Source organism: Pongo abelii, chromosome 1, assembly GCF_028885655.2.
Source record: "Pongo abelii isolate AG06213 chromosome 1, NHGRI_mPonAbe1-v2.0_pri, whole genome shotgun sequence".
Taxonomy (NCBI): domain Eukaryota; kingdom Metazoa; phylum Chordata; class Mammalia; order Primates; family Hominidae; genus Pongo; species Pongo abelii.
Window position 1 is genome coordinate 71,069,769 of NC_071985.2, and position 26,899 is coordinate 71,096,667.

Here is a 26,899-nt window from a genome sequence, read left to right on the forward strand (position 1 = left end):
TCTAGAAGCAGCTTACAGCAACTAGGTAATCAATGACAGAGAGTGTGGCATAATGCTTTGGCATTAGATTCAAATCCCAGTTCCGCTACTTAGTACTTAAGTGCTAAGCTAAGTTACTTAAGCCTAAGTTTGTGTTTCCTCAGCTATTGAGTTACTTAACATTTCTTCAATTAATGAAATACAATAGTATAGTTGTACTCAACACTTATTAATTTCTTCCACCACCCTATTTCATAGCAGAAGAACCTTGCCAGAGGCAGGTAAAGTGATTTGTCTAAGTTCACATAGCTAGTGGAGAGTCAGAGCTTCCTTGTTTTTACTCAGTTCACGGTTATGTTTGTTTTTAAACCACACCACATCAATTAATAACAAGAATGACCTTTTAGAGAGAAGAGAGGTCATTTTGTAGAATAGGAGGATATGACATTATGTAACACCAGAATGTAATATTTAAAAGTATTAAGCATCTGAAAGAATTTCACTTACATTTGGTAATTATATATAAAGGCTGTTTTATCTTAAGACACATCACACAGTTAAGACATAACATACTACAACAACATCAAGTTTCTTGTAAGTTTAAAACCTTCATTAGCAACTTAATAAGTAAAATGTTTACAAATTCTTCTAGGCTATAAAGAGTATTACATTATTTAGGTGGCTGCCTCCTGACAAAGTCTAGCTCTTGTTCTTTGTTAACAAAAACCAAACTCATCAGCCTGCAACTACTTCTAAGTGAAGTGGAGCACTATTTTTTTTTCGGTATTCAACTTAAAAGATCTCTGGCCAGCAGACTAAAATGTTTGTTTTATAATTGCCCGCTGAACTATGATAGTTTGTTTCCAGATGGTGCCCTTCCTTCAACCTGCACACAATCTCTCCTTGTTCGAAACTATTCAACCTCCTGCTGATCCCACCCCCCTATTTAAGGCTACAAAGAGGAAATCCTAAAGAGGAGATTCCCGCCCCCAGTCTCCAGCAATTTTTGGTGATGTAATATGTGGGCTGAACTTGAGTCTACTGAGAAAGAGGGAATCACTATTCAGGGGTACTGTATATACAATCTGGGTCAGCTGCAGCTGGTTACTGCATTTCTCCATGTGGCAGACACAGCAAAGCCACAATGCTTTCTCTGCAGGATTAAAGACAGCCCACAGACCAGAACTTCCACTATACTACTTAAAATTACATAGGTGGCTTGTCAAATTCAATTGATTAGTATTGTAAAAGGAAAAAGAAGTTCCTTCTTACAGCTTGGATTCAACGGTCCAAAACAAAAATGCAGCTGCCATTAAAGTCACAGATGAACAAACTTCTACACTGATTTTCAAAATCAAGAATAAGGGCAGCAAGTTTCTGGATTCACTGAATCAACAGATACAAAAAGGTATTTAATATTTCTTTTATTTAAAAATATCATGTATAGCAAATGCATAACTATTTTATATTTGTAGTAGAAATTTCAGAATCTTTTACTAAACAAAGACCTTTGGAATATACTACAGTTTATCTCATCTGAAAAACGTTTTATCTTGCAACTTGACATAAAAACATTAAGTACTGTGCAATGGTTAATGCATTATTTGAGGTTCAATTTAATGATGTTTAGTGTATATGATTATAGACTGATACATGCATGCCATGCTGGGTTTCTGAAAACAAGTGCTTTAGTGACAGTAGAAAGAAATTTTAACAAGTAACAGATTAAATGTATAAGGCTTACAGCACAATGATTAAAAACAAAGGAATACAAACTAAATAGTCGTGAACACAATTAGTTTCTCTTCCTGCAGCTACAGAGTGTGTGCTGAAGATATACATAAACTGTTGGATTTCTCAGAGTGTAGTCATGAAACAAAGCTAAGATATAAAAATAGTTGAAAGTCTTTGCAACAAAATCTCAATTACAGTATAACCAAATATTAAGCAGAAATTCTTGTACAGATTTAAGATTAATCTATGGCATTTCTTGTTCCAACTCAAAATTTTAAATAGCTTTCCAGGCTTACATGTAATATTAATTTAATTTGGATGACAAAAATTAAACTTGCTACAAATGGAATCACTTGGAAAAGCTAAGTTACTGATATACACAAAAAAGCATTATGTAAGTAGTCAGTATTAACAATAGAAAATAAGAACCCAGAAGATGTAATTAAATTCATGACTAAAAGGCCAAAAATATGTAATATTTTAGATAGAAATAATTTTGTTAAGCACACATAAGAGGTTTCCTTCAATATTCTATCTGGGAGCTTTTTTTACATGCATTATAAAAACTATTAAAGATAAAATTACTCGTTACCAATAGTATGCCTTAAACCAAAGACACTTAAGTTTGTTAGATTTGGGGCTCCTTTGGCCTTGTAAAAATTAAAGATATTAATGGTTAAGAATCTTGAACAAGCAAATAATGGTAAAGCTAAAATTTTTTCCAACTTTGCTTTCGTGTCCTTTCCTTAAAGATTTAAAACTGTAAATGCTGGCAGGATTTCTGTTAAAATTTTTACAAGAAATTCTAACAAAATTTCCAAGCAACAGTAGATCTGAAATACTGTCATCTCTCTTTTTTGTTGTTGCATGCTATGGAAAGTGCAGGACTTCATTAAGCCTCAGTTCTTACTGACGCTGTCTTAAGGCAGACATTTAATCTGAACCCCAAATCACACAGATAACTATTTATCCTTTTCTTAAATATATCCAGGGGATTAGATTGTTCTCAAGTTTCTTCCCAGAACATATTTCACAATCTAGAAATTCTTTATCTAACATATCCTGAATGCTTCATAAATTTAACTTCATTGCCTCATGCTGTTTTCAGTGCATGACACAGCCAGTTAAATGCCTCTATGAGTTTACCATCTGAAAGGAGGCAAATCTTGACTTTCGTTTCTTCTCTCTACTAGCTGGCAATATAGCAACTATGAAGAGAAAAGCTACTAATAAAATTAACCCAACGCATAGAGGACTTTTTTTTCCTCTTCTAAAAACAACCAAGTAAAGACTTAAATTTAAACGTAAGTATTCTATAACTAATTTATAACATTCTCTTGGGGCCTAGGAAAATTTTAACATATACAGAAAGTTTTATGAGGTAACATAGATTTATGGATCTTTTGCTTCAAAAATGAACATATGTGAGAAAATATTAAATAAAAGAATGTTTTTAGAAAACATTAACAGTAAATGTATTTTTAAAACCAGTTCTTTACTCCTGACGTAGCTAGTCTACTACTTAAGAAATGTGGCTCCTTGCCCTGCTTTAAGTGACAGTGAAGCCAATACTTTTGTATTAAAAAAAATTATATTTATTTAAAAACTAAACTTTTAGTTGCCTCCTTTAAATGCTAATTTAGATCACTTTCTCTTATGGTAAACAGTGATTTATCTTATGATTTAATCTTATAGGAACCACAATGAGCCAAGGCAGAATACACACAAGGAAGCTGTTTTTATTTTAAGATTAGCATTTTGGTGTTTTTTGTTCTTCAATGACAACACTGATGCAAAGTCCTAACAGCAGTCTTGGATGATGTGCTTTTAGCTGTTCTATAAAAATCTGTGTCTGGTATTAATACAAGCTGTTCAATCAGAATATTGCTCATAAAATTCTATTTGTTTTAGAGTTTTATATTACTTCCTGCATTTTCCTTGTTTTGGTAGTTTATTTCATAGTAAATATTATTTAAGTAAAATAATTTTATGATCTAAGAGTTTCCATTCTAGTATTAAAATGAATGGACTTTAGCAGTAGTAAGTTAAATTAAATATATAGGAAAAATGATATGCATGTGCCCAGGAGGATGACGGCTTTTATTTTCTTGTCCCTAGTTTTTAAAATAACCCATATCTAAAGTCCACGAATCTGGAGATATAATAAACGTTTTATCGGTTTTTGGTATAGGTAACTCCTATATAGTAAAAGTCTATTTTTAAAAATAAAATAGATGACTGTTTCTAAATTTTCTATATATGTCAGAAAGCAAGGTATGAAAACATAAAAAGCTAAAAAAATACCCACATGTGCTTTGGCTATCAGTCAGCAAAAGAAGGCCTCGATAGAAATACAGATTGTTATGTCCTCCCTATCTTTTGTTTTCATTCCCTCTCTTGTTAGTAAAATAATAATAATTCTCCATACTCCATCTATATTTGCCTTATTTTCATTATCTACCCATTTTGAAGATACTATTCAATTGAAAAATACCAAAAAAGGAACATGGTTTTAGAAAGTGAAAGTAGCAGTAGTCTTCATGACGATAACATAAGAGTCTATATTTCATTGACATGACCTTTGTTTTCGGGAGGGGTCCATAATCATAGGTTAGATATGTAACTATCAGCTGACAGAATACATATGGAAGGAAAGAAATTGCCACAGAAGAGTTTGAGATGTAAAAAAATGATTTGGCAGAACGTGGACACAAGTTCTACCAAAAATTATCCATGAATACTTTTGCATAATTAAGTAACCGGTCAATGAAAAGGGATATAAACCAGGAAAAGCCAGCGAAAAACCAGAAACATAAACTTAAGACTCCTCAGTGGTTATGACATGACTAGGGTAAAAATCATAGGTCTAGAAAAGTTAGGAGTAGAAGGTTTGAATCCCATTTGAGTGATTTAGCTTCTCAAGGATTTTCCTCCTTTATAAAATGATACAGCATTACTTCAGTGTTACAATGCAAATAGTTAACATGTGTTAAGTTACATAAATATAAGCGATTGAAAACATGAACTCTGAAGTCTTCAGCCTGGATTCAAATTCTCGCTCCATCACTATGAACCTGTGTGACTCTTGATAATAAGGTACTTAACTTTTGGATGCCAAGTTTTCCATCTGAAAGTGGGGATCATAATAATCTACTTCATAGGGTTGTGGTAATAAGTAAAACACGAAAATGGCTTAAAACAGTGCCTAACGCTGAACAAGCACTCAATAAATATTAATTACTGTTATTGTGTTGTTATTAATAACAGGCATAAACAACATAGGATGTGGTTTCTTAAATCAAGAAACAGGTAATTATGTGGAAATTTGGACAGAAAGGCTCTGTCTTAGGGTATCCACTGCCATCCTTCAAAAATGGCAGATAGGTATCAAGTTCGCAAGAGTGAAAAGGTGGCCTGTAATAGACCAGCTCGTTAGTAGATCTGACAGAGTGAACATACCTTACTCATTCTACTGCTGCTACTCTTGTGGGAGGTTAACTAGAGAGAAAGGAAAAAGTCTTGGCTCTTGAAACTGTTTCCTCAGAAGAATTTGTATTACAAAGAAGGATTTCTCATTTGCTACAGCAAAAACGAAACATTCTAAGCACATATTTTAGTATATATGCTGCTTCTATAAATACTGACTATGGGTCAGAGAACCCGATCTAGACCTGGTTCTAATCCTTGTGTGGCCTTAGCCTTCAACATGCACTGAGTACAAAGAGGTTCTTGAATGACAGGGTCTCTAAGGCATTTCCAACTCTGACATTCATATTCAATTACAGATATGTTTCTTTCCTGGGTAATGGTTGTAGAAAATTACTAACATTTTACTAAAATACAGTTCAGTAGGACTTCTGTTAGAAGAACAAACCCGCTGAATCATCTGTAAGCTTAGAGTACATATAATTACGGTTCAGGAAATATAATTACCCACAATGACTGTGAGCATTCTATCATTCTAAAACCTGTCACTAATCCCAAAAGGAGATGCTATAAAAATAAAAAGCATATGATGCTAAAACTATCTGGGTTTAGATTTCCCTAAAATCTTTAACTTTATTGAACATTTTAATGAAGACGACATAATTTATTACAGAGGATCAATTTAATTGGAATTGCATGGTATGAATCTAAAACATTGGCTAGTAAAGTCACCTGGTAATTTTAATACTAGTTAGGCAAGAATGTTTTAATTAATGCCTTACAAACACTAGTTTGTAGTTAATTCATAGTCTTAAGGTGTGAGCTTTTTAAAGGTGAGAAAGCTATCTTATCAGGGTCTCAAAAGCCTCAACAGCACTAGCAGTGTATCTTTGCACAGAGTAGACACTGACCAAAATCTCCTCAATAAACTGGGGAACAAAAAGGATTACAATAAGGTGGTAGCTGGAAGAGTTATTCTCTCAAACCTAATCTTTAAACAAATGCCAAAGTATTACAACTTAATATTAAATTTAAGAAATTAATAAAGTTAATTCTAGCCTAAACTATTACCACCAATAAATATTCAGTTTTTCCCTCAGATAGTTTTTAATATTACTGACTTTAACATAGATTAATATGAATTATTTTTGCTTCTCCCCCTTCATTGATTTGTTTTTCAAAAGACATCATTTTACAACCTCATTTCAAAATGAAGGCTTTTACCTGGACCCTAGGTGTGCTATTCTTCCTACTAGTGGACGCTGGACATTGCAGAGGTGGACAATTCAAAATTAAAAAAATAAACCAGAGAAGATACCCTCGTGCCACAGATGGTAAAGAGGAAGCAAAGAAATGTGCATACACATTCCTGGTACCTGAACAAAGAATAACAGGGCCAATCTGTGTCAACACCAAGGGGCAAGATGCAAGTACCATTAAAGACATGATCACCAGGATGGACCTTGAAAACCTGAAGGATGTGCTCTCTAGGCAGAAGCGGGAGATAGATGTTCTGCAACTGGTGGTGGATGTAGATGGAAACATTGTGAATGAAGTAAAGCTGCTGAGAAAGGAAAGCCGTAACATGAACTCTCGTGTTACTCAACTCTACATGCAACTATTACATGAGATTATCCGTAAGAGGGATAATTCACTTGAACTTTCCCAGCTGGAAAACAAAATCCTCAATGTCACCACAGAAATGTTGAGGATGGCAACAAGATACAGGGAACTAGAGGTGAAATACGCTTCCTTGACTGATCTTGTCAATAACCAATCTGTGATGATCACTTTGTTGGAAGAACAGTGCTTGAGGATATTTTCCCGACAAGACACCCATGTGTCCCCCCCACTTGTCCAGGTGGTGCCACAACATATTCCTAACAGTCATCAGTATACTCCTGGTCTGCTGGGAGGTAACGAGATTCAGAGGGATCCAGGTTATCCCAGAGATTTAATGCCACCAGCTGATCTGGCAACTTCTCCCACCAAAAGCCCTTTCAAGATACCACCGGTAACTTTCATCAATGAAGGTGAGTTACCTCTTACTGTAAAAAGAGGGAGTATGAGGTTTATACTTTTATGCTTTATGAAACAATGCTCATAATAAATGTTTATTCTTCATTTTGCGATGTTATACATGTACATTAAAATTTCTATTGCTTTTTATTAATATCAAGAATTGAACTTAAATACATCTCCTCTTCCAGCTCTGAAGTTCCAGGAGTTTATAAAAACTTAATGTACTCTGTGAAAAAAACCAGGCTTCCATCCAAATTCTTATGATCGAGGGGCTACTATTCTTGAGACAGGAATAAGTACATGCTCCACTCCGAACCACTCCTGTGCACCATAATCATCCTATCAGCTTCTAGCTAGGTCGTCATTGATACCCGACAATTCTTTTATTTACTTCCTGCTGCTTGTACATCATCTTCTTCAAAAGAAACATGTAAAATTTTGCTTTCACTCTCTTCAAGCTGTAATTGCACCTCATTATCTCCACTCTCAGCAGATGACTCAACTACTACTATACTGAGTAAGTCTAATCAGGTCCTGGGTTTTGTTCTTTCTTATCTTGAAAGCATCTGTACAAAAGCCATGCCTTCTTGCCCTCAGCCTCAAGAAAAGGTATCCCTCCTATTTTCCAAGGCTAAACAAACAATTAGTACTGTGTATCCTAAGAAATATAAATGTTCATTACTATAAAAAAAAAAACTATTGCATTGATCATGCATGATTCCAAACTCTACTTTTAAATTTCATTTCTTTCTCTCCTCATGCATTCAATGTCAGTCACTGATATAGGTGTCCAGAAAACAAAGATGAATAATTCATCTTTGTTTCAGTTTACTAAACCCACTGCTAACTTTCTGAATTCAGTATTTTATGTTTATTTTACACTTGCATCCATTTTCTCATAACTAATTCCCCGGAATCCTTTACAAGCTGATTTGCTTCCTTAGAGTGGAAGGGAAAACCCAAATGCCCCAAAGCAATGAGTAAATAAATTGCAGCCCATTCACTTATTGAAAAGGCAGGACATAAAACATATACTATGAAATAATTTTAAACAATAACAATAAAAACACAGACTAAAGACTAGAAAGAAATATATCATGAAGTGGTTTCATCTCTCTGTCAGTGAATACCACTTGGCTATTCACAGCCCTGCTTTCCTGGCCTTCTACATTTTAACATTCTTCCTTCCTTCCTATTTCTTTAGGTCCTTCACTGGCATCTTCTTCCTTCTATGCCTTAAAGTCTTTCTTCAAGATATTCTACTTTAGAATATCTTGGCTTCAAGTATGACCACTGCTCAGATGATTCCTGAATGTAGCTCTCCCTTCTGATTTAACCAAAGCTAGATGTTTGCATTTGGATATTTCACCATTACCTCACATGCTACTGCTTTCTTTATTGAAACACCTTCTTTCAGCTTATCTGTCAATTTAGCAGATCTCAAGGCTTAACTCAAATAATACCTTTGATGTTATGACTTCCAGATTCAAACAAACATACCTAGGTGGCTTTTTCCCCAAATCACTGACTATTTCTTAAACATGTCTTCTATATGATATTACACTGAAGTTATTTATTTATACGTCTGTCTCCTTGCTGGTCTGAATGCTCCTGGAAGATAGTTAACTGTCTTTTCACCATTTGATCTTAACATCTCTGTTTTGATTAATGTTGTCATCCATTTCCAGATGAGCTTGGCTCATCTTTGATACTTCCCCAGCTGCCCCATACACAGTCCACTGAATTCTACCCATGTCTCCTTTTTGGTCTCTTGTGTGCATGTCCCTCATTTCTATTCAGAGCCAGAACTCTCATTTAGATTCAAATGATCCACAGCAGCAGCTAGAAGACAGAGACTCCATAGGCTACCAGCTGTGTGATCTTAGGGGAAAGAAAATTATCTGTGCCTCAGTTTCCTTACCTGTGAAATGGGAATAACAGTATTTACCTCATAAGATTTAACAACTGAAGAGTGCTTAGAACAGTGCCTGGCACTCAAATGTTAGTTCTTACTATGAACTGTATAATAGCTTGCCAACTGGTGTAACTCTGTTTTCTCTCTCCATCAAAATATATTTACATTGCCAGCAGATCCATCTTCTTAAACTACTCACCTAACTGCTTCTGCAAACAGAAAAAGTCCAATTTGCTTAGTCTGGCTAAGAATAACGTCCTCCTAAAGAATCAAGCCTACTTTTCTAGCGGACCTTCCACTAGTTTCCTTCACAAAAACCATCGTTCCAATAAAATAAATTCACTCATTTTCCCCTAAATATTTTCATGCTTTCCGCCTACTCAAAAGAATAAGGCTCAAGCCAAACCAACCAACCAAATAAATAAATAAATAAATAAATAAATAAAATGCAACTCCTCCTTGAGGCCCTTGTTGACGCCCACAGGTTTGAAGTGATTGTTCCTCTCCATGAATACCTCTACTCTCTGTAACATACATATGACATTTTGTATAGTCCCTCTTAAATTATCAGTTATCTTTACATACACTCAGAATACATCTAACTAAGAGGCTTTCCAACTATATTATAAGCTCCTTCCTGGTAGATGGTTACTGTGTCTTATCTGCAGTTGCTAAATATGTGTTAGCTGATTTGGTGACATTTTTATAGAGCTTCTTAAAATTGTCATTCCAAAGACCCTCATGAAAGTAATTTAATACATTATATCATATTGGATTTGTTCATTTTATACTAAGTTACAGTAGAAATAGGCCAGAGTATCATTAAATTAGGTAAATGATTATCATTATTAATATCCTTGCCGGGTATGGTGGCTCACGCCTGTAATCTCAACACTTTGGGAGGCCGAGGCAGATGGATCACTTGAGGTCAGGAGTTTGAGACCAGCCTGGCCAACATGGTGAAACCCCGTCTCTACTAAAAATACAAAAAATTATTGGGCGTGGTGGTGCATGCCTGTAATCCTAGCTATTCAGGAGGCTGAGGCAGGAGAATCACTTGAACCTGGGAGGCAGAGGTTGCAGTGAGCCGAGATCGCACCACTGCACTCCAGCCTGGGCGACAGAGTGAGACTCAAACAACAACAACAACAACAAACAAACCTCAATCCCTTTGATTTCCAAAGGAAAATGCAGTGTATAAAGTGACCCACTGGGTATAGAAATAAAAAACAGAAAAAAAAATTGCTTTTGATATCCTTTAAAAATTTTGTTTTACGTAAGCTTTTATATAATTTATCAGTAGTTTGTATACGTAAGTTATAAATAAACATAATTGAGCTGTGTGAATTTTTTTAACTGATGAGGTATACAATTATGTAAGTATGAAGACAACTGCCATGGAGTATTCTATGTGATCCCTGAAGCTTGAGTGGATGGTATAACCAATTCTAGCAGAAATCACTATTCACATTTTTAAACACTGAGAAACTTTTCTAAGAAAATGTTTATACAAAATGAAACATACCAATTCTATGTTTTATTATACACTTAGCATTAGTACAAAAAAAACCCCACTAATGCTACAGAATTAAACCTCATATTAGGGATTTAGTATGTCAAAAATCCTCTTAAACACATTTTGTTTTAATGAAAAAATGGTGTACCTATCCCCAGTGAAACTTTCTTTAACACAAAAATTAAGGGCAGATAACTTTTTCTGTTATTCATTATTTGTTTTATGTATTAACTTTTTACTTATTTTATTCTATAAATGTTGATCTCTTAAATTCAAAGGGATAATTTGCTATACCATAAGAATTACCACACTAATTAGTACATTAATGAACATATAAGGGAAAGAGCATGGAATTAAGAACACCTGGTTCCACCATTACCTTTGTTATGTGACCTTGGGTAAGTCACTACCAGTTTGTGTTTTCTCATTTGTCCAATGAGAGTGCTGGACTGGATTATTCTAATGTCCTTTTCAAATTCTACTATTCTGTGATTCTTACTAAATTAAATTACTACAAGCAACAACAAATAGGCTGGCTATTTTCTTTACACAATGTGCTCAATTATTCACTTATGCTATTTTTACATCTCTCTGGAAAAAAATATCTCAGGCTGTTTAGGTGCTTGCACAAAAAGGGTAAAGATGGATGGCTACTGGTGTACTTATGTATGCTCTGGCACCAAGAAATTACTATTACTGTACTTTACATGGAGGTACGTGGTCATTCTAAAGTCTCTACATGCATAAGGTGAAAATATACAACAATGTATATTTTAAGAGGTGTTTAGCCAGTTACAAAAGACAAACACTGTATGACTCTACTTATAGAAAGTATTTAGAGTGGTCAAATTCATAGACAGAAAGTAGAATTGTGGTTGCCAGATGTTAGGTGGAGGGTGAATGGGGAGTTGTTTAATGGTTAATAGTTACAGTTTTGCAAGATGAAGAGATCTGGAGAAGGATGGTGGTGATGGCTGTACAATATAAATGTTCTTAATGCTAATAAACTGTACATTTAAAAATGGTGAAGACAGTAATTATGCATATCACATTTTATAAAAGGTGTTATGACAATCTTTTTTCTTTAAAAATGGTTATAAGAAAAATCTACCTCAAAAAACCCATGAAGTTATAAAAAATAGTATTTAGATAAAAAACATTTTTCAAACACATTACCTTCTTCTCTACCTTAAAAACAAAATGTTTGAGAATGTAATAACACACCTGACAAGTTGCAATCAATGAAATTCTTAACTATTAATGTTATTTGGTGCCTGCATTTTGGGTTAGTCTTTTATTTAAAAAAATTACTCTTTTACAAATAGCGTATTTATAAAAACAAGTTTATTCCTTGTAGGAGAGCTGAGTGGAGAAAGTTCCTTCACCATGTGTAAAAGCATAGATCTGAGTATCAGTAAACCTGGATTCTGGCAAAGCTTTCTGGGGTCCAGTTGCCTCTTTTGTAAAATAAATTGTTGTGATGATTAAATGAGGGGGTACAGGTAGAAGTGCTTTGTGGATGGGCCGAGACGGGCGGATCATGAGGTCAGGAGATTGAGACCATCCTGGCTAACATGGCGAAACCCCGTCTCTACTAAAAATACAAAAAAATTTGCCGGGCGTGGTGGCGGGCGCCTGTAGTCCCAGCTACTGGGAGCGGGGGGCAGAGGCAGGAGAATGGCACGAACCTGGGAGGCGGAGCTTGCAGTGAGCCGAGATCGCGACACCGCACTCCAGCCTGGCGACAGAGCGAGACTCCATCTCAAAAAAAAAAAAAAAAAAAAAAAGAAGTGCTTCTTGTATGATGTGGCATGGTTTGACCACCATTAATCATTGCATATTTTGTACACTTCCCTTTATGTGTCTTTCCTTGTCATATTAGGTATATGAGGACATAAACGGTAAGCTTAAAAAGTTAAAACTTCGTAGTGGCGGGCACCTGTAATCCCAGCTACTTGGGAGGCTGAGGCAGGAAAATTGCTTGAACTCGGGAGGCGGAGGTTGCAGTGAGCCGAGATCGTGACACTGCACTCCAGCCTGGCGACAGAGCGAGACTCCGTCTCAAAAAAAAAAAAAAAAAAAAAAAAGTTAAACTTGGAAAGTAGTCATTAGAAACTAAAAATATGCTTTTTAGTGGTAGGCTTATTTTAAATCATCAAATATTTACATTTTTCAAATTATTTATAATGCTTCTTAATACACTTTTTAGGTATAATTGGTTTCAATGGAATACTTATACTAACATTTAACACAAAACAAAAAACTAGTTAAGCCAAGGTGCTGTTGGAAAATGACTGTATTAGCCAGTTATGAAAAAGTAATTGATAAATTCTTTAATAATTAAAAAAAAAGTTTGGGTTGCTAAATAGTTTAAACATACAGGTTAATAAACTAAGTAATTCACATTATTACAGAAAGACCCTACTGTCACTTTAGAAAGTATTTGTCTCAAACTTCCCACTCCAGAAATGTTGAATATATTTGACTGAAAGTTAATGCACAACCCAACTGAAAAGTTTACCTCTCAAAAGACCCTACTTGGTAACCAATAATTTGAAAGCTCTGAACTGGTTTATTGTTTCTCTTGTCACAAAAAGGATTCTCTTTGTAATTTGTAATTCTCTTTGTAAAAGCTCTTTTTACAGAAAAAGAACACATATGTTACAGATGGCTCCCAGTAAAGCTGCTATTCAAAGTGTGAAATCCTTTTTTCTTTTTTAACTCACTGTTCTATTCAAAATATGGGTTCTTAATAAATACATCTTGGGAAATAATGTGGCATGACTAGTCAACATTTTTCTTTCTATAAATCAGAGGTATTGATATGGTTTCATTAACCCTATGTAAACTTTAATCCTCACATAAATTGAGGAACAGAGAGACTGGTTCTTCGAATTCAATGTATAGAATTCCAGTTGCCTGCTTTGAGAAGACTCTTGCAAAAAAAAGTTGATACTATGCTTAGTTTAAAAGAAAGGTAATTCCAGTTTATACCTTTTGAATCATCATGAACAAATTCCTGATTCACATATCAATTTATTTCTGAAAATATGCAAACGTGTAAATTAAATCTGGCTTCTCAAGAATAAAGCTTAAAATTTTCTATTTGTCATTAATTTCTATCAAGCAATGTTCTTTATGGTACAGAAAAAGCAGTGAAAACATTTAAGATAGGGACAATAGAGAATCTAATTTTAGGGCAGAAAGTAAGTAAGATTTTCAAGTAATGAGAAAATATTTCTGCTAGGATCAACAATATACACTGGACTAAGACAGGTTAATGGTATGTTTATAAAAATAAATACAAACAAATATTGAATTCTGATATTTAATATCTTTACTGAGGAGAAAAAAATGGCTTCAAGCACTGCTAAATTTTATCCATATGTTCTGGAAAAGAACTTCAACTACATTTCCCTAAGTCTAACAGATATCCAACTGTAAACACAAAGCCCACTGCAAAACATGGGTTGAAAATTAAAGCTGGCTCCCTCTCCCCCTCCCCCTCCCCCCTTTCTTCGGTTTCCCTCTCCTTTTTTCCGTCTCCCTCTGTTGCCGAAGCTGGACTGTACTGCCGTGATCTCGGCTCGCTGCAACCTCCCTGCCTCAGGCTCCTGTGACTCTCCCGCCTCGGCCTGCCGAGTGCCTGGGATTGCAGGCGCGCGCCGCCCCGCCTGAATGGTTTTTGTATTTTTGGTGGAAACGGGGTTTCGCCGTGTTGACTGGGCTGGTCTCCAGCTCCTGGCCTCGAGTGATCTGCCTGCCTCGGCCTCCCGAGGTGCTGGGATTGCAGACGGAGTCTCGCTAACTCAGTGCTCAATGGTGCTCAGGCTGGAGTGCAGTGGTGTGATCTCAGCTCGCTGCAACCTCCACCTACCAGCCTCCTGCCTTGGCCTCTTAAAGCGCTAAGATTACAGCCTCTGCCCCGCCGCCACCCCATCTAGGAAGTGAGGAGCGTCTCTGCCTGGCCGCCCATCGTCTGGGATGTGAGGAGCCCCTCTGCCCGGCTGCCCCATCTGGGAAGTGAGGAGCGCCTCTGCCCGGCCGCCACCCCGTATAGGAAGTGAGGAGCGCCTCTGCCTGGCTGCCACCCCGTCTGGGAGGAAGTGAGGAGCGCCTCTGCCCGGCTGCCCCGTCTGGGAGATGAGGAGCACCTCTGCCCGGCTGCCCCGTCTGGGAGGTGAGGAGCGCCTCTGCCTGGCCGCCACCCCGTCTGGGAGGAAGTGAGGAGCGCCTCTGCCTGGCTGCCCCATTGGGGAAGTGAGGAGCGCCTCTGCCCGGCCGCCACCCGATATGGGAAGTGAGGAGCGCCTCTGCCCGGCCGCCACCCCATATGGGAAGTGAGGAGTGCCTCTGCCCAGCCACCCCTTCTGGGAGGTGAGGAGCGCCTCTCCCCCGCCGCCCCGGCTGGGAGGTGAGGAGTGCCTCTGCCCGGCTGCCCCGTCTGGGAGGTGAGGAGTGCCTCTGCCTGGCCGCCACCCCGTCTGGGAGGAAGTGAGGAGCGCCTCTGCCCGGCCGCCACCCCCTATGGGAAGTGAGGAGCGCCTCTGCCTGGCCACTCCGTCTGGGAAGGGAGGAACGCCTCTGCCCGGCCGCCCCGTCTGGGAGGTGAGGAGCGCCTCTGCCCGGCCGCCACCCCGTCTGGGAGATGAGGAGCACCTCTGCCCGGCCGCCCCGTCTGGGAGGTGAGGAGCGCCTCTGCCCGGCCGCCACCCCATATGGGAAGTGAGGAGCGCCTCTGCCCGGCCACCCCTTCTGGGAGGTGAGGAGCGCCTCTGCCCGGCCGCCCCGTCTGGGAGGTGAGGAGTGCCTCTGCCCGGCCGCCCCGTCTGGGAGGTGAGGAGCGCCTCTGCCTGGCCGCCACCCCGTCTGGGAGGAAGTGAGGAGCGCCTCTGCCCAGCTGCCCCACCAGGGAAGTGAGGAGCACCTCTGCCCGGCCACCACCCCCTATGGGAAATGAGAAGCGCCTCTGCCTGGCCACTCCGTCTGGGAAGGGAGGAGCGCCTCTGCCCGGCCGCCCCGTCTGGGAGGTGAGGAGCGCCTCTGCCCGGCCGCCACCCCGTCTGGGAGGAAGTGAGGAGCGCCTCTGCCCGGCTGCCCCATCTGGGAAGTGAAGAGCACCTCTGCCCGGCCGCCACCCCGTATGGGAAGTGAGGAGCACCTCTGCCCGGCCGCCCCGTCTGGGAGGTGAGAAGTGCCTCTGCCCAGCCGCCCCGTCTGGGAAGTGAGGAGAGCTTCTGCCCGGCCACCCCATCTGGGAAGTGAGGAGCGCCTCTGCCCGGCCGCCCCCTCTGGGAAATGAGGAGCGCCTCTGCCCGGCCGCCCCGTCTGGGAGGTGAGGAGCGCCTCTGCCTGGCTGCCACCCGGTCTGGGAGGAAGTGAGGAGCGCCTCTGCCCGGGCGGCCCCGTCTGGGAAGCGAGGAGCGCCTCTGCCCGGCCGCCCTGTCTGGGAGGTGTACCCAACAGCTCCGAAGAGACAGCGACCATCGGGAGCGGGCCATGAGGACGATGGCGGTTTTGTTGAAGAGAAGGGGGGTAAGTGTGGGGAAAGGAAGGAGAGATCAGATTGTTGCTGTGTCTGTGTAGAAAGAGGTGGGCATAGGAGACTCCATTTTGTTCTGACTAGGAGAAATTCTTCTGCCTTAGGATGCTGTTGATCTATGGCCTTTCCCCCAGCCCCGTGCTCTCTGAAACATGTGCTGTGTCAACTCAGGGTTAAATGGATCAAGGGCGGTGCAAGATGTGCTTTGTTAAACAGATGCTTGAAGGCAGCATGCTCTTTAAGAGTCATCACCACTCCCTAATCTCAAGTACCCAGGGGCACAAACACTGCAGAAGGCCGCAGGGTCCTCTGCCTAGGAAAACCAGAGACCTTTGTTCATGTGTTTATCTCCTGACCTCTCCACTATTATCCTATGACCCTCCCATATCCCCCTCTTTGAGAAACACCCAAGAATGATCAATAAATACTTCATAAAAAAAAAAAAAAAAAGCTCAGACAGATTGAAAGAGAAAAAAAAAGAAAATTAAAGCTGAAGATAATCTTAAATTTGCATAATTGAAGTCTTATCAAATCAAAGCTGGATTCAGAAAACCAGAACTCTCCATTTTGCTTTAAACATCTGAGTGTCTATTAAACAGCAAAAAATGAGTATAGCTCTATGGAACAAATGATACTTGACAAATATTCTGTCAACATTCAGAACACTGATGTTTCTAAATATTCTGCAGCAAAGCAAATAACCTAATAAAAGTCCAACCTTTGAATATATACTTAAATGTAAACTGTCAAAACTATACTCAAATGAATGCATAGTAAACATTTACGAAAATGATATTCATAGAATAAGCAATACAAAGATAACACAGAATATGCAAATTTATAAAATGAGATATTTATATGTTGTAACAAAACTACTTTCATGTGTGCATTAACTATAATACTAATAGGTTTTAAAGTAAGAGCAATGCTCCTCAGAGATCTCAACTAGTTCTTAGACTTTGCTACCATGTGCGCTACATAACTCCATCAAAGTACTTGTCATATTATAGTGGAATTCTCTCTTTCTTGTGACTTCTCCCACCCCGCACTTGACTCTAAGGTTGTTTCTTTATCCCTTGACCCTAAAACAGTCCTTAGCCTGTAGCAGATGCAGAAAAGACATTTCTTGAAAGAATAATGCAGAACTAAGGGAATTCTGGGAACCATGCCTACTAGGAATCACGTAGTTTCATATCTACATATCTGAATTCCTAAGTGGGCTCAAACTGTGGATACATACTGAAAGATAAAGTCCTTGCCTATGAATACTGTAAGTATACAAATATACTACCTGCATTACATGCAATAATCTAAGTATGAACCTGGGAGTCATAATTCACTTTTCCTTCCATCTCACTCCCACATAAGAAATTAAAATTCTGTAAATATCATCTTTTCTGAAATATAGGCTCTTTACCCTTCTTCCTACTTGACTACAATGCATGTTTCTATAATGTGAAGTAGCCCATATGTGACTAGTGAAAAGGAGAATAGTGGTAGCAAAACAGAGAGGTTATACTACTTTATGTGGGATTTTTCCCAAGCATATTAATGTTCTGTGCCACAGGTAACTGCAGCTGAATACAAATTATGTTAAGAGCTAAAATTAGCTACTATTTTTAATGCATGAATTTGCAGAACATGAGGTTTTTCAGTAATATTTATCTGCAGTAGAAATGACTGTACATTCATCTTTGATGAGCTATATTAAATTTATTAAATAAGCAGATATTAAATAAGCTACTTTATTAAATAAGCTACAATTATGTATTAAGATGAGGAATAAAGGAGAAACAAAATAACTAACAATTACCAATGATGACTACTTTGTTAGGTATAGTGTTTAAGGGCTCTGAATACTTTCACTAAGTTGAGTCTATCCCAGAAGCACAAAGTTGGTTTAACATTCAAAATACAATCAATATAAAGGCTGGGTGGAGTGGCTCATGCCTGCAATCCCAACACTTTGGGAGTCTGAAGTCCGACTTGAGACCTGGAGTTCACTTGAGACCTGGAGTTCAAGACCACCCCAGGCAATGTACCAAGACCTCATCTCTTAAAAAAAAAAAAAAAAAAAAGAAAAAGAAAAAAATTAGCCAGGCACGGTGGCACTTGCCTGTAGTCCCAGCTACTTGGGAGGCTGAGGTGGGAGGATCACTTGAGCCCAGGAGTTCGAGGCTGTGGTGAGCTATGACTACACCACTGCACTCCAGCCTGGGCAACAGGCTCCAAAAAAAACAAAACCCAAAATCATATATATATATATATATATATATATATATATATATATATATGGCAAAGTATAGATAACACAGTTCTCAAAATTTCAACAATCCTATTCTCCTTATAGTACAGAAATTCTTATAAGGATAAAACTATTAACCTTATAGTACAGAACTTTACTTGACTAAACTCTCACATATTTCTAGTAAAATATAAAATTTGACAATCAGAATTTTTATACATTCTTTGTTCTAATACATATATTTTGTTCTTATATATATATTACACTTTTTTGTTCTTATATTAGATATTATATATAAAATATATATATTCAATGTAATTCGTGTATTAACAAAAAACAAAAAGAAAAACCTATCATCATCTCAGTAGGCAGATAAAAAGCCTTTGATTCCTGTGATGTGTCTAGTTAGAAAAGAAATTAAAAAAGAAAAAAGATTTTAAAAACCTTTGAAAAAATCCAAAATCCATTCATGATAAAAACTCTCAGCAAACTTGCAACTGAAAGGACAATAATTTTAAAGTAGTGGTTACAGCTATTTTCAATGTCATAAAGAAAAATATGTTTATAATGAATGCAAAGATAGGGCATCTCAAAAGAGAATAAAAACTATAAAAAATCAAATTGCAACTCTAGAACTAAAAAATACAATATCTAAAATAAATATAACCCAAGAAAGACACCATAAATAAGGCTTTCCAATTTCTCAAATTTTTACTAGTCTGTACTACTTATGGACATTGCATTATAATTTTTAAAAATTTAAGAGAGAAAAATATCAATGAACTATACTAAAAATTTGGACTAGAGAAACTGATGTCCTCTTGATTTTTGCGTGTAGTTTTCAATTTACTTGTATTTAAAATGAGAAATTTAATCAACAAAAAATTATAGACAGTTTCCTAAGGGTTTAAACACTGATGACATGAAGTAAAAAAAAAAAAAAAGTCTCTGTCCTCACGAAACAATCTACAAGGAAGAGCTCATAGTCTCTAAGAACCCCTTCTATTGTTATAGTTGTGTAACTACCTAATGAGATTAATTCTATCCCAGTAAGACCCAAAAGGAATACTGTCCATATCTGGCAAAGTATAGATAACACATTTTTCAAAATTTGAACAATCCTATTATCCTTATAGTACAGAAATTCTTGTAAGAACTTTACTTGACTAAACTCTCACATATTTCTAGTAAAATATAAAATTTGACAATCAGAATTTTTATACATTTTTTGTTCTAAGAGATCTTTAGGGTAATTCTTTTTTCTAAATCCATGAATATATTTTGCATGTTTATAAAAAAGGCTCAAAACACTGGAGAAGGATGAAACTGAAGAATATTCACCTGATCCAAAAATGTGGAAATCTCAAGTTCAAGAGTCAGACACCCTAAAAGTAATTTCACAAGATGTGTTGTCACTTGTAAAATTTGAAGAAATTATTAGTGGATTAAAAATGGAGAATACCTAAAACTATGAAATAACATGAGGGCAAATGCATGCAACACAGCAGTTCAGAGCAGGGACTCTGGGATTAGACAAGGATTTATGTCTAGGGTTTACCATCTTCTATGATACACGACCTTAGTTAATTGTTCTATCTCTAGAACATCTATAAACTATCACCAGGTAACTGTAGGTTAAATGAGAAAATTACTATTAGTCATACAGATTGATACAACTCTTTAGATAGTCATTTATGCTAACATTCCTGAAATGTATTCTCATGGGCTGTGTTAGTAAGTGTTGTTGGGGGAAATTTAAGATTCTATGAGTTTCGGCATCTGGTTTATTTCAGGGCTTTCAGTCTTTAATATGTGAATGTACATTGAGAATTTCCAAAAGGGAAACATAATATTTTGCATTTCTAAAACTTATTTGACTGACCCCATTTGCAATGAGTATCTCAAGGTACTAGTATGTTCCACTGAAATCAAATTTCCAAAACTGTAACTTGGGTACTATCTAGGACTATGAATAAGCTGATATCCTCTGATCCAGTAGACCGATCCCTCAGCATTTTTATAATATTAAAAAATGAATTCAATAAGAATGAAGACACTTTGTGCAGTGTTTTTATAATAGCAAAAATCCATAAAACCTCAATGTCCAATGATAGAGAAATAAAAATATATCAATGTCAAGGATTATTATGCAGCTAGAATGGAGACTATAGCTGCATGAAAATGTTAAGACAGAATCCAATTTTCTACATGTATTAGGATTATAACAATATAAAAAATATACATATATGGAAAAGAAAAGAACAGATGAAAATGAAACAAATTAATGTTCCAGATAGAACTGGAGTCACCCTTTTATTTAGTTATATTTTATAATATTGTGTATATGATAGACAATGGTAACTGTAAACAAAGACACAAAGGTAAGAATCTTGATTAAAAACTTTTAATATGTCTCTTCTCATATTAAGTTTGCTGATAATAAATGATATTCAAATTATAGGACCATTCAAAGACTGTCAGCAAGCAAAAGAAGCTGGGCATTCGGTCAGTGGGATTTATATGATTAAACCTGAAAACAGCAATGGACCAATGCAGTTATGGTGTGAAAACAGTTTGGATCCTGGGGGTTGGACTGTTATTCAGAAAAGAACAGATGGCTCTGTCAACTTCTTCAGAAATTGGGAAAATTATAAGGTAAATCAGTGATGCAGACCTAACAGAAGTAAAACAAACCCATTCTTGCAATAATGCAAGAAACAAGATGCTATGCAATAAATAAGACACACAGTTAAAAATAACTATCCATATGTTTTTTCATTATCTACATCTGTCAAAAAAATGATTCTCATCTCTGGTTTTAAAGTCAAAATTAAATTGCAAAAAGGAAACAGAAGATATACTTTAAAATGATCCCCTTCAGTCTGGATAACTTATACTTACTACTTTACAAAGATTACTATTAGGAAAAAAATGTTGGGCTCTTTAGATGAATATGAGAGACACCAGGAACCCTTTTTAAGGATCTGGGTAGTATACTAGCTAATATTTTTAGTAGCTATGGCTAAATTTTATTCTCATTTGCATTGTCTTATTTGTAGGATTTGAAGCTAGCTATGCAAATGAATACTGACATATCAGAAGCAAAAAACAAACAAACAAACAAAAACAGAATGACAATGTGTGGCTTATAAAACTCAAGTGACCAACTAAAATGGAAGCTCACATTACCACTTAAATGGCCAATATCTTTATGCTATCGAATGTTTAACACTTATCTATAAAAATGTTTACTATCTCTATACTTATTTATGCACTCATGTTTCTTCACTTATTAACAGAAAGGGTTTGGAAACATTGATGGAGAATATTGGCTTGGACTGGAAAATATCTATATGCTTAGCAATCAAGATAATTACAAGTTATTGATTGAACTAGAAGACTGGAGTGATAAAAAAGTCTATGCAGAATACAGTAGCTTTCGTCTGGAACCTGAAAGTGAATTCTATAGACTGCGCCTGGGAACTTACCAGGGAAATGCAGGGGATTCTATGATGTGGCATAATGGTAAACAATTCACCACATTGGACAGAGATAAAGATATGTATGCAGGTAAGTATGAAAAACTTTCATTCTTTGTAGAATCATCACCTTCTATGCATTAAACAGAATCTACTAATATATATGCTACTAAAGTCTTTTCAAAAAGGTCAGTTTTGGTCACTGTGGCAGGAAATATAACCTACTGAAAGAAATAGCTTTTAGGATCTCTTCTATAAGGTAATCCCAAAGTGTGATCTATGTGAAAAACAAAGTTCTGGGAAAAAAACACAAAGCAAAACAGAAACACATTAATCTGGAAATAAAGTGCAAGTGCCTACAATTCATAACAAATACTAACTGAACACCTACCACATGCCAGGCACTGTTGTAGGTGCTAGGGATATAACAGTGAACAAAGTTCCCGCCCTTTGGAGCTTACTCACTGGAGGAGAGACAAAACAATTTGTTAGGTGGGAATAAGTACTCTCAAAAATAAAACTGAGTAAGAAAATAGAAAGTGGTGGGCAGCAAGGCCTGGGATGGTGGCTATTTTATATGGGTTCGCCAGGAAAATCTACTGTGAGAAAGCAACATTTGAATAAAGAGTCGCAAGGAGTGAAGGATGCAAGCAATTTGGATACATGGTGTAAGAGCATTTCTTTGAGGGGGAAAACCAAGATGACTGTGACATGTGGCATAGGAATAACAAAAAAGCTTGCTTCACAGGGGAAATTAATATTTTCATTAGAAAGAAACAACTAGACCATCCACATAATTTCAAATTTAGTTTTCATATCCTTTTGACTTTTTAACCCAGGTTTCTGGTCCTGATAAAGAGATCCCCTCCTCCCCTCCACCCAACAACTCTCCCCCATCCCTGCCCCAAACTGGTTTTTCTCTCCAGCTATATTTTGGCAAACAGCACACAGGTCTCTATTTTAACCAATTTCACACTGGTAAACGAGAAAAGAGGAGAGATAGACCATAACATATGTCTTATTTACAGAAACCCATTTGACTGCTGGTTTTATTTTACTTTGTATTATTTTTTGCTATTTTATTTTGACAATTCAATTTTCCTCAGACTTTTATCTTCTTCTGTATCTTTCCTTCCCAATTTCTCCCTCTGTAACTCTTTCACATATAAACACTTCTTGTATCTACTCTGCTACCTAGAAAATTAAATCCCCCTTTTTAAAAAAGTACATTTTAAGCAAGCAAAGAGCAAGAGTTAAAAAAAGGCAATTCAAGTGATTTTTCAAGCAGTTGATGCAACAGCAATCAAATAAGTGAAGGCATTCAAAACTGCTAAGATAAAGGTAACTAGGATTAGTAAGGGAAGTTCAAATTAAAGGTAGAGTAAGTTTTTTATGATTGCAGAGTACCACACCTAGAAGAAACTTTTACGTTTATATCTGTATTTTTTCCTCAAAGGAAACTGCGCCCACTTTCATAAAGGAGGCTGGTGGTACAATGCCTGTGCACATTCTAACCTAAATGGAGTATGGTACAGAGGAGGCCATTACAGAAGCAAGCACCAAGATGGAATTTTCTGGGCTGAATACAGAGGCGGGTCATACTCCTTAAGAGCAGTTCAGATGATGATCAAGCCTATTGACTGAAGAGAGACAGTCGCCAATTTAAATGACACAGAACTTTGTACTTTTCAGTTCTTAAAAATGTAAATGTTACATGTATATTACTTGGCACAATTTATTTCTACACATAAAGTTTTTAAAATGAATTTTACCGTAACTGTAAAAGGGAATCTATAAATGTAGTTTCATCTGTCGTCAATTACTGCAGAAAATTATGTGTATCCACATCCTAGTTATTTTAAAAATTATGTTGACTAAATACAAAGTTTGTTTTCTAAAATGTAAATATTTGCCACAATGTAAAACAAATCTTAGCTATATTTTAAATCATAAATAACATGTTCAAGATACTTAACAATTTATTTAAAATCTAAGATTGCTCTAACGTCTAGTGAAAAAAATATTTTTACAATTTCAGCCAAATAATGCATTTTATTTATAAAAATATAGACAGAAAATTAGGGAGAAACCTCTAGTTTTGCCAATAGAAAATGCTTCTTCCATTGAATAAAAGTTATTTCAAATTGAATTTGTGCCTTTCACACGTAATGATTAAATCTGAATTCTTAATAATATATCCTATGCTGATTTTCCCAAAACATGACCCACAGTATTAAATACATATCATTTTTAAAAATAAAAAACCCCCAAAATAATGCATGCATAATTTAAATGGTCAATTTATAAAGACAAATCTATGAATGAATTTTTCAGTGTTATCTTCACATGATATGCTGAACACCAAAATCTCCAGAAATGCATTTTATGTAGTTCTAAAATCAGCAAAATATTGGTATTACAAAAATGCAGAATATTTAGTGTGCTATAGATTTGAATTATAGTTCTAATTTATTATTACTTTTTTTCTAATTTACTGATCTTACTACTATAAAGAAAAAAAACCCAACCAATCTGCAATTCAAATCAGAAAGTTTGGACAGCTTTACAAGTATTAGTGCATGCTTAGAACAGGTGGGACTAAAACAAACTCAAGGAACTGTTGGCTGTTTTCCCGATACTGAGAATTCAACAGCTCCAGAGCAGAAGCCACAGGGGCATAGCTTAGTCCAAACTGCTAATTTCATTTTACAGTGTGTGTAACACTTAGTCTCACAGTGTCTTTAACTCATCTTTGCAATCAACAACTTTACTAGTGACTTTCTGGAACAATTTCCTTCCAGAAATATATATTCACTGCTTAGAGGTGACCTTCCCTTAATTTATTTGTGAAGTTAAAATTTTAAAGATAGCTCATGAAACTTTTGCTTAAGCAAAAAGAAAATCTCGAATTGAAATGTGTGAGGCAAACTATGCATGGGAATAGCTTAATGTGAAGATAATCATTTGGACAACTCAAGTCCATCAACATGACCAATGTTTTTCATCTGCCACATCTCAAAATAAAACTTCTGGTGAAACAAACAAAATATCCAAACCTCACAGTGGTATTATTCTTTGTTTTACCTGTGGTCATCTTAAACTGGTTTTTCAGTCCCTCTCCACTTCCTTCAGAACCAAAGAATCTGTTATAAGATTCCTGGAAGGAACTGGGCATCTAACTGTTACACGAAATCTTAAGTGAATAAAACTTTACCAAGGCATCTGTTATTGAAAGCAGTATATCATTTCATTTAAACACCCAAAACTTTATCAAAGACAAGTCTTACAGAATTTTCACAGAAGAATATTATTAAAACTAGAATGTGAAAGTCAACACACAACCTTGGAAAACTAGGCTGAATGCTAAACTGCCTTAGCCAATGGGCCCATTCTGCTCTCCTTCAGAGAGCTGATTTATTTTACTCTGAAGTTCCTAGACAGCATAATAACTTGGGCAACTAAGTTTCTTGAGAGGAGAGAATAAGAAGTGGTATTATATGATAGTTAGTGTAGGTTCTGAAGTCAGAACTGCTTGGGTCTGTGGCCCAGCTCTACCACTTGCTAGCTGTGTTACCTTGAGCAATTTATAAACTCCTGTCTCAGCTTTCTTATCTATAAAATGGGGTATAATAAGAATATCTAGCTCGTGGTTTTTGTGACGATCAAATAAATGAGTTAATACAGGTAAAACACTAAGAATAATGCTTGACATTCGTTAAGTACTTAGATTTAAACTATCATATTATTATTACTCATCTACGTACTTTCTGCAATACAAATCGTAGCACCTTGCATAGAGTAGATGATCACCAAATGTGTTTTAAAAACAATATCCGGGCTGGGCATGGTGGCTCACATCTGTAATCCCAGGACTTTGGGAGGCCGAGAGGCAGGTGGATCACTTGAGCTCAGGAGTTCGAGACCAGCCTGGCCAACATGGTGAAACCCCATCTCTACTGAAAACACAAAAATTAGCCGGATGTGGCACATGCCTGTAAACCCAGCTACTCGGGAGGCTGAGGCAGAAGAATTGCTTGCAGTGGGCCGAGATTACGCCACTGCACTTGAGCCTGGGGGACAGAGTTAGACTCTTTCTCAAAAAACAAAACCAATATCCAAGTTTTTGGGTATGAAATTACATTGATCCATTATCTTCACTTGCAAATCTAACAAAGCCACGCCAGCTGTTATAGCAGGCAGTTAAGTGGCTGGACCACAAATAAAAAGCAAACTTAAGGCAAGAAGAGACACAGTATGAATTTCAGCCTAAAGAGAGTCTTGTGAAAGACCAGGTTACCTCATTTGTGTGGTAGGTAAGGTCCAAGAGCTACCTACTTTGCAGGTCATCTAGGAATAAAGATGGGTTTGCCTTATCTTCAGTAAGACTGAACTACAACCTTCTCTTGGAGCTGGTTTATAGAAGGATTCTTTTATTTAATTTTTCTTTTTGTTTTTTTTAGACAGGGTCCCACTATGTCACCCAGGCTGGAGTGCAGTGGCACGATCTTAGCTCACTGTAACCTTGAACTCCTGGGCTCAAACAATCCTCCCACCTTAGCCTCCTGAGTAGCTGGGACTACAGGTGCATGCCACCATGCCCAGCTAATTTTTGTATTTTCTTTGTAGAGATGGGGTCTCACTATGTTGTCCAGGCTGGTCTCAAACTCCTGGCCTCAAGTGATCCTTCCACCTTGGCCTCCCTAAGCACTGGGATTACAGGTGTGAGCCACTGTGTCCAGTCAAGAATAAGTTAATGAATTTTATCCTGCAACAGATTTAGACTCTATTGTGGACTAAATGGGAGGCCATCATTGCCTAGAACACTTGACCTCCTGAAGCAGATTTTAAAAATTTGAGATTTTGGAAAATGCCAAAATTAGACAGCAACTTGAAATTTAGTAGACACCTACAAATACACTATCTCTGGGCTTCATGCCTTGTAGTATAAAGAACAATTTTCATTCTACTGTTTACTTAACTCCGAGTCATGATAGGAGAGTGCTATTCTGTTAGCATTATATTTCTTAGGACTCCTGCTGGT

The 26,899-nt window shown here is 37.1% G+C and overlaps 2 protein-coding genes across 6 annotated transcripts in view; one reads left to right on the plus strand and one right to left on the minus strand.

The window, feature by feature from the left end:
* Positions 1 to 26,899, minus strand: part of RALGPS2 (Ral GEF with PH domain and SH3 binding motif 2) — a 193,656-nt gene that overhangs the window by 47,121 nt on the left and 119,636 nt on the right. The gene's annotated exons all lie outside the window — the stretch shown is intronic.
* ANGPTL1 (angiopoietin like 1) lies at positions 1,014 to 25,946 on the plus strand. 3 transcript variants are annotated; one of them, XM_002809759.6, is made up of 6 exons: positions 1,014 to 1,387; positions 2,907 to 3,017; positions 6,324 to 7,172; positions 20,841 to 21,034; positions 21,679 to 21,949; positions 23,315 to 25,946. In XM_002809759.6, exons 3-6 carry the CDS (start codon positions 6,350 to 6,352, stop codon positions 23,500 to 23,502), a joined length of 1,476 nt encoding a protein of 491 aa, XP_002809805.1. In that variant the 5' UTR covers positions 1,014 to 1,387; positions 2,907 to 3,017; positions 6,324 to 6,349; the 3' UTR covers positions 23,503 to 25,946. The 3 variants fall into 3 exon arrangements, with proteins under 3 accessions (XP_002809805.1, XP_009238825.1, XP_063572951.1); XM_009240550.4 differs by lacking the exon at positions 2,907 to 3,017 and having other exon boundaries at positions 1,043 to 1,387; XM_063716881.1 differs by lacking the exon at positions 1,014 to 1,387 and having other exon boundaries at positions 2,757 to 3,017.

Bases quoted from the DNA above. Each gene is read 5' to 3' on its own strand.
- ANGPTL1 (XM_002809759.6), top strand. From the start codon at position 6,350: ATGAAGGCTTTTACCTGGACCCTAGGTGTGCTATTCTTCCTACTAGTG. The intron at 7,173-20,840 runs GTGAGTTACCTC...TTCAAATTATAG, and splicing joins GGTAACTTTCATCAATGAAG to GACCATTCAAAGACTGTCAG. The intron at 21,950-23,314 runs GTAAGTATGAAA...TTTTCCTCAAAG, and splicing joins AGATAAAGATATGTATGCAG to GAAACTGCGCCCACTTTCAT.